We start from the raw sequence: 8,547 nt of genomic DNA, 5'->3' as shown, positions 1-8,547 counted from the left end.
CAAAGGTAGTCCTGCTACCAGTAAATTATTCTGCCCTTCCTCCACATCAAACAATAAAAGCATATGCATTTGAAAAGGCAAATGTAATATACCCTGCCCACTATCCTCATGGCTGTGCATTAAAAAAAAAACTTTAGAAAAGATAACTGCGCACCAAGAAAAACAGAAATCTGAGAAGGATAAGATGAATTTTACGTTGTATTTTTGCACCCTTCCTTTCTGTTTGCTTGCCCACTGAGTGGTGTGGTGTTCATGTCTGTCTTGTAGGCTTCCCACGGGCATCTAGTTGACCAGTGGGAGAACAGGATGCTAGGCTAGAGGGGTCATTGGCTGTGATCCAGCCGGGATCTTCTTGTGCTCTTATGATCACTGTAAAGCAGCAGCTCCTCCTCCGGCTTTGTGGTTTTCACCAGGCATTTCTCACACACTTTCATTAGGCATGGGGAGGACAGGCCTTGACCTTGACTAGCAGTTAGAGAAGGAACAAACTCCAGGGAACTTTCTGGGTCCCCTCCCCCCAAAAATACAACAAAAACACTGACACTTCCTCTGTCCCTGCGCATCATCTGGAGAACAAAGGATTACTGGGTTGAATATTTTTACCTAGCACACCACCTACAATTAATTCCCACCTTTATTTATATAAAACCTGCCTTTCCCCCTCTTTTTTCCTGCTTTCCACCTACCAAGCAAGCTGTGTGCTTCTCCTAAGGACAGACATGTAACAGATGCCTTTTTGTATTTTTAGAGGTGGGAAACTAGCCATTGTAAATTTCTCCTTCCCAGGATGCATTGGTGCAACCTGAAACCTGCAGAGCATCTTACAGAACCTCATTTGCATGTCTGCTCCTTCCACCTGCATTCCATCTTCAGCCTCTTTCCCAAAACAGACTCTTGACTTCACCACCAAACATTTCCCCCCTCCCTTCTCATTGCTTTGTTTGCCACCAGACCTGATTAAGAGTTCTGGAGAAAATGAAATCAAAATGTTGTTGCACGCTCATTTGTGACAGCTTGGTCATTTTAGTTGGTCCACTAAAGTATTGCCCTCATGTGGATGTTGAGATTCATCTTATGGGCTCACATGGTGACCTTAATTTTATTTTTGTGGGGGTTGAACACATGCAGATTTTGTGTGTGTTTTATTTTGCATTGTTGCAAACACAAAAGTATTACTGCCCCCCTCCAAAAAAAAAAAAAAACACACAAAAAAACCCAACCCAAATAAACCACACTTGAAATTAAGTGGTAGATATTTTTTTCTTTGAAAATGGAAAAGAATGCTGAGATTCTCAGGGAAGCATAATAGCCCATTCTGCACTTTCTCTGTGCATGGCATAATGAAATGCAAACAGTCCTGAGGAACATTGTGTCTCAGGGAAGAATTCAACAACATGCTAAGGTGATGTTACATGAGGACAAGCATTTCAGCTTGCCAGGTGGAATGAGTCCTTGCCTCCTCTCCCAGCAAACTGTTCTTGAGGTTCTCCCAACCTTCTCAAGACAATTTGGGGGCATGTGGGTTGGTGAGAGTGGGGAAGCCCCATTGCAGAAGTAGAAGCTCTTGTACAAAACTTTTGCTGATAGGGCTCAATAGTTTAATCCCTCCCTCAGTATTTTAGTGCTACGGTGTAGCCATAATGAACCTCATAATACATATTCACACCAAACAGTAGGGTTACCAGTTCATCATAATGGAACAGGCTTATGGATGCTGATTTAAGCATGCATCCCTGTATATGCAAACTAGTTCCTACTTTTGTCACACACATCCATAACAGTGTTACTCCAGCTCATGATGTCTGCTCTTGATTGTATATGGTGCATTAGGGAGACAACATGAAATAGGTGTGTGAAACCTGCAGCGCACCAGATGTTGCTGGACTCCAACTCCTGAGAGTCCCAGTCAGCATGTTCAATGGTCAGGGATCATTAGAACTGTAGTCTAACAACTTTGGGAGGGCCACAAATTCTCCATCCCTCATTGTAAGATATTTGTGCAAGCCTGCCAGCAGTCTGGAAGCCTAGTGATCATGAATTAACAACTGTTAGCAAAGGGCAGCTGGGTTTCAGTAGCACTAGTGTGTACCAAACTTTCCCTGCACTGGAGCCTTTAAATGGGCTTGTTAGCAACATAAACTTGAATCCTGATTCACCAGCAACTTGGCAGCAGCAATTAATGGTAGGAGCAGACTGAAAAACCGGGGTTGGCCTAAACACATAAATACCAGCTTCAGGCAGAAACATGATTTGTTCTGGGGAGACCAACCACAATTGAATTCAGATGCTGTTATATATCTAAGGCAGTCACCAAAGGCTAAAAAATAAATCCCTGGAATGCTGGGGATTCTATGCTACCTCCTGCTTGGGGAAATAGAAACCATCTTCTCTATGCCTTTCCATGAGCAGTTGGTGGGTTCCCATCATCACCATCCTTGCTTGCTGCAGGACCCCAAATCTTAGTTATGGTGCTGTCAGTGCCAGTAGATACTCTAGGTCAGGGGTAGCAGCAAGATTCAAATTTCAGATGGTACTGGAGATGTGAGGCAGAATGTCCTGGAAAGGTCTGAGGTCTGATCTTGGAAGCATTCAAAATATAATTGCAAAGAGCAAAGTATGTTGCATTGCTTACTTCTTTAGATGTCATGATGACTGGAAACAGATGTATTCCTGGTAGAAGAGTTACATGTGTGAAACCCAAGCATACGGAAGTGTCCTCCCCACTCTAAAGGAACACATATCCATATTGATCAGATTTGAGTGAGAGCAGGAAGGAGCGGAGCAAACAAGAGCTACCTATGACTCCTGGTAAGATTTGTGTGTAGGATATGGCACTCCTGAATTTTGACCACAGATGGTCTGGACACAAAGTGAGGGCGACTGCCACCCTCCATCCAACCCAAACAATCGCTTCTCTGACTTGCTTCAGAGAAATCAAACCACCACTTATTTCAGTTTACTTTCAGATGCAGTAACACACACCCAAGGCGTAAGAGTCCCAGAACCTGTCTGAGTACCATACATTCAGTGCTCTGCAGAGCTTTCCCCCTCTCCACCGAATAACTATTGCCAGCTCCCCTTCTCCATCTTTGGGGGGCTACAAAGCGCTTACAGGTCAGAGGGCGTGGCTTCCTGTTTGGTCCAGAGCAGCAGCAGAATCTCTACAAATTAATCACTGGGCGCTGTGGAGTTGGCTTTGCTGGCCGATCTTTCCGTCTCTCCCTGTGGGATTTCAGCACCGCAGAGCAGGACAGCTACGTAGGGCCTTGGCCCGGTGAGCGGTTGCTACTGTGAGCGCATGAATGCGAGCTCGCCTTGACTTCCAGATCAGATTTCCGAGGGAACCTTGCTCGCTAGCGATGCGTTCCTCCCACCTCCCACCCGTAGTCAGGTTGCTATTGGACTGCACCTTGTTTTTTGTTTTTTTCTTAAACTTCCGTTTATTGTACAAATAAGTAAAGGTTGCACCTTTTTTTAAGGAACTATTACAATAATCCCATAGGAATTGCTCACACTAAGAAGGGGGAAAGGAGAGGGGAATCATATTTAAGGAGAAATGCAACATTTGACGGACGTCTCCTTACTATCTCGTTCCAAAGGTGTGCTTACTAAATTCCCAAATGTGCATTACATAGTCATATACAGGATTACGAACAAAATTACAGTACAGATTGAGTTCGGTTGAACCAGCGTTACATTTCAGACAGCACTTATTGCGGATTGCATTGTACATGCATAATAACTATATTGTTCTAATTACGAAGTCAAATGGTTCGAATGGGTTTGAAACTACTGACTACAATCCACCAGCATATTATATAACAACCCCAACCATAGTGAACCTGATTGGCTTTTCGACTCCTGGACGGAAATATGACAAACCACCGATTCATGTGACTATGTATATATTTAAAAATATATATATCATGCATTTATCATTACCTGGAAACATTAAGTGTTTTCAAGTTATCTCTGTTCTCTTCAAAATCACGTGAGGAGAAAGGACGGGGACGCCAAAGATTAAAAAGAAACAGTGCAAATTGAATGTGATAGTCAAGCAGCTTTTGATTCGGGAAAAAAGGGAAGAACTTGGCATTTCTTTATGAAAACAAGAATGTCTGGCGGGTGGGAGGGTGTCTCTATCCGTACATAAGGTTTTGCAAACCTTCCGTTGGATTGACATGTTCCAATAGGAAATAAATATTTTCCTACTTCCATTTAAAAATAAATAAATCCAAAAACCCTGTAGGAATCTGGTTCTTACTGGAAGGAAACGAAATTTTTAATGGGAAAGACTTTGCTGGCGCTGTGCATTTGTGTGTGTGAAGAACGTGAAAGGAAAATGAACGGGGCGGGGAGGTGCTAAGGCAACAGAACATCCCCCCCTCCCCACACACCTCTTCTAAGCACTTTTCTGCTGGTTTAAATTACTTAAATTATTTCGTATAAATTAGATATAATTCTACTTTGTTTCCAATACGTATAAAAATCGATGAAGCTGCATGGTTTAAAATAGTTTATCAAAAGTTATTAAAAATTCTGTACAAAACCACAACAAAATAATTCGGCATGGGAAAAGGTAGCAAGTAGGAAAAATGCTGGTTGAAAAATAGACATTTTATATATACTTTTTTCGATTTTTTTTTTTTAACTGGCCCACGTCTAGTTTCAAAAACAAAAAAATAATAATAAGAATTGCATAGATCCTAATTATTGCTTGTGATTTTTTTTTTTTTTTGTCCCGATCAGATCAGTGGGGAGACTGGCTGACTTTCTTCTACACTAAATTGATAGTGCAGATTTACATTCGGGACCGTGCGGGTTGGGAAGCTTAGCGGAGGGAGGTGGGATTTACAGAAGGGGGACCAGGAAAAATGTAGCCTCCCCATATATTTATATAGATGACTCTGGTGTTTGGAAGTTCCCCCCTTTGCCCCTTCCGGGCTTTTTGCACTTGGAGCCCTAGGGTGGGTGGGTGTCTGTGTTGTGGGGGTCCCCCTTCCGAAGCAAGGCAGCCCCTCGATGCCCCTTGGGTCCTCTGCCCTGACGCTTCTGGAAGGGCTCAGTCGTGAAAGATGGCATTGAGCTGGGCACTCATGACCCTCTCGTGGTGGGCATGGCTCTCGTAGGGCAGGAGGTTGTCGATGGGGATCTCGCAGCGAGAGGCAGAGCAGGAGAAGAGCGATCCGTGTCCCGGGGTCCCCGCCAGGCCGGCGGCGGCGGGGTAGTGCATGGTGAAGGCATAATTTTTCTCAAACTCTCCGGAAGGTTCGTGTTTGAAAGAGAAGTTCCCGTTGACGCTGAGCGGCGGGCTGAGGGGCCCGTCGAAGGAAGGGCTGGCGCATTCGGCCAGCGCGCTCTCGAAGAAAGGCTCCAGCGCCGCGCCGTAGGAGTGCGGCGCTTTCACGTGGAACAGGTGGGAGCTGTCCATGGTGCCGTAAGGCGGGCTAGGCAGCCCAGGCGACTGGTAGGCATAAGGGTGCACCGGGAAGGAAGCGCTGGGCGGTTGCATGTGCGGAGGCAGGTCCTGGCTCTGCTCAGGCAGGAAAGTCCTCGGGTTGAGCTGCAGGCAGCCGGCCACTAGGTTGGTGGTAGGCTGGGACAGGCCTTTGCAGAGAGTCTGCACGAAAGAGACCAGGTCGGGGCTCTTGCCCGAGCGCAGGATCTCCGAAAGGGCCCAGATGTAGTTCTTGGCCAGGCGCAGCGTCTCTATCTTGGACAGCTTCTGCGTCTTGGAATAGCAAGGTACCACCTTCCGCAAGTTGTCCAGAGCCGCGTTGAGGCCGTGCATGCGGTTCCGCTCGCGGGCGTTGGCCTTCATGCGCCGCAGCTTGAACCTCTCCAAGCGGGCCTTGGTCATCTTTTTCTTCTTGGGACCGCGCCTCTTGGGCTTCTGATCGTCTTCTTCTTCTTCTTCTTCCTCCTCCTCTTCCTCCTCCTCCTCTTCTTCGAGGTCGTCCTCTTCCTCCTCCTCTTCTTCCTCCTCGCCATTCCTCAGCGAGTCCACCTCAGCTTCGGCGTGCATAGCTTCCAGGTCGCCCTCTTTCTTCTCCGCCTCGTGCTCCTCGTCCTGGGAGCTGAGGCAGTCGTCCGTCCAGCTGGGGGGACCCTGCGGCTGGGGCTCCCCCATCAGCCCGCTCTCGCTGTACGATTTGGTCATCCTGCAGGATCCTGCGCGCGGAAGAGATCACAAGAGAAAAGGCATTTAGCAGAGAGGACACTCCCAATAACTTCCTCCAAGCCCTTCCTCCGGGGCTACAATCCTAAATGCATTTGCCACGGAGTAAGCGCCACTGAAACCAGCGAGGTTTACTTCTGAGTAGAAATGCACAGGATTTTCTCCTTGTCAGCATTATTTAGGAAGCTCTATAATAGTTATTCCGTTCACATGGATTACAATGTGATAATTGGCTTTGGTGAGTTTCACCACCCCACCCCCTACATTTCTATGCGACTTTCTGCAAATTGGGTTCTTAAAGAAGTTTCCTAGCAATTTGAAACTTACGACGCAATCCTCACCCCGTCTACTGAGACGTCCTATTAAATTCAACCGAGTTTCCTCCGAGGCGAAAGAGTACTGCAGCTTTAGACTCTCTTGACTCCTAAGCCTTCCCCAGTAAAAAAACTTCGACTTTTCTCCGCGCGTCTCCGCCACAAAGAGACCGATCGTCTCAAATAGCATTATATAACGTGTTTATATTAGTGTTGGTGGTGGCTCTCTAAGGAGATTATAGATAGAATGAAATTTGACGGAGAGAATCGAAAAGAAGAAAATGTGTCGGGGGGGGGGGCGGGCGTGGGGGAGAGAACATCACGCAGCAGCAGAATCAGCGGGACAAATGGCCAACGATTATTCAGCCCGGGCAGGATTTATCCGTTGAGTTGGGTGCCCCTTTTCATTCTGCCCACATTTCATTCTGCCACTTCATTCTCCCCTACAATAGCCGTGCAGACTTCCCAACTGTTCAGAGTCCAGCCAAAGTCTGCCGCCCAGACAGGGGATCAGGTGCAGCCACAGCCTCTCTAATAAACCACCCCTCCCCTGCCTCCCCCCACCCCCCTTTCTGCCTGAGGATCCCCAACCTTGCGAGAGGAAGCGTTTGCTAATGAAGGGGATGGACCGATCCTGACCGTCTTAGGCAAGCGACGCTACCGAAGCCTCCGGAACTACAAGGCGATCCAAATGCAACAGTTGAGTGAAACCGTTTGCTTCTCCGTCACCAGCGCAGCCCCTCTCCCTCCAGCGGCAATGGGGAGCGAAACCTGACCCATCTGTTGCCAACTTTCCCTCTCCCCATATAGGAACTTCCCTCTCCCTTTTAGCAAGCAACCCGCCAGTTCCCAATCCTGACCTGTCAAAGGACGGGCGAGTCCTATCAACTGATTTGACACCCCATTTTTCTTCTCTCTTTCCACCGCCAAAAGAAAGAAAGAAAGAAATCCAGCGGAACCTGTTCTAGACTGCAGCCCACACTCCTTCCAATCTGTAAGGACAAGGTCTACTGGATTCGATTTGGCTCTGATCCCCCCCCCCCCAAAAAAAACCAGTGCCATGCGCAACAAGGCATTGCTACGGATTCCTCGGATCATTTCTACCGTATTTTTTGTGTCGCTGCGCCTCACACGGCTTGACGCAGCAGCAGAAACGCAGATGGGGGGAACTGAAGGATGTCATACAACGCGCGCTTTCTAGCGAGTAGGTCGAGAGCGCTGGATCGGCGGGTCTTTACTTCATGGGTTTTGCCGGGATTTATGTTGGGGGAGGAGCAGGCTTTATGCTGTGGGGGGGGGGGAGAACCTCAGCTAGTTAAGTATTTTGTATTGATTTACTTGATTTAGGGGGACAGCTACCCCACCTTCCCCCTCCCTTGGCTATGCCCATGCTTTACTCCCGAGTAAGATCGTACTGGACCCAAGCGTGTGGCGAAAAGAGTTCGCCAACAAGAAAGGTCATTAAAAAAATATTTTTAAAAAATAAAAATATAGTGAAAAGAGCCAATCCAATGGTTCATCCTTATTTCGTTCAGATAGAGGAAATAATAGCCTTCTGGGGAAATAAAGCTAGTCGTGCGATGGGTTGGGGTGCTTTTTTCCCCTTTTCTTTTTTAGGCATATCCTTCACCCATACTGTATAAAGAGGAGATGGGTGCTAAGGAGGGAATCAAATATTTACCTTTCTCTTTTTCTTCTTCAGCGTGTCCTTTGCAGTGATGGTCTCATAACCCTGTTGCTCCTGGGAAGCTTTCCTTACGACGGAGGGACGTGCCACTTTTTATTGGATTTATGTGTGTTTTTTTCCTTGAGGCTGCATGCAGGAGACTCCGCTTATATATATAGCCGAGGCTCTTCTGCTGGGGGGTGGAGGGGGAGGAGGGGGCGGGCAGCGAAGGCACCCCCTGGGGATGGCCAGGCAGCAAGCTCCACCTCCTTCGCTCCTCCTCCCTCCCGCTACACCCCCCCTACCCACCCAGCGACTGCGTCAGCCTTCCCCCGGCACGCGCCATATGGTCACCCACGTCAAGCTTCGCGCGGGTCACGTGAGCTGCC

The 8,547-nt window shown here is 47.6% G+C and overlaps 1 protein-coding gene across 2 annotated transcripts; it reads right to left on the bottom strand.

Moving 5' to 3' along the window:
* Positions 1-3,747: 3,747 nt before the first annotated feature.
* Positions 3,748-8,333, bottom strand: NEUROD1 (neuronal differentiation 1). 2 transcript variants are annotated; one of them, XM_081839706.1, is made up of 2 exons: positions 8,174-8,333; positions 3,748-6,171 (listed from the first exon to the last, which is right to left on the bottom strand). In XM_081839706.1, the coding sequence occupies exon 2, from the start codon at positions 6,158-6,160 to the stop codon at positions 5,063-5,065; it is 1,098 nt and encodes a 365-aa protein (XP_081695832.1). In that variant the 5' UTR covers positions 6,161-6,171; positions 8,174-8,333; the 3' UTR covers positions 3,748-5,062. The 2 variants fall into 2 exon arrangements, with proteins under 2 accessions (XP_081695832.1, XP_081695831.1); XM_081839705.1 differs by lacking the exon at positions 8,174-8,333 and adding an exon at positions 7,353-7,735.
* Positions 8,334-8,547: the final 214 nt, after the last annotated feature.

Source organism: Podarcis erhardii (genome assembly GCF_964252035.2).
Source record: "Podarcis erhardii genome assembly, chromosome: 1".
NCBI lineage: Eukaryota > Metazoa > Chordata > Lepidosauria > Squamata > Lacertidae > Podarcis > Podarcis erhardii.
This window is presented reverse-complemented; position numbering and strand designations above follow the sequence as displayed.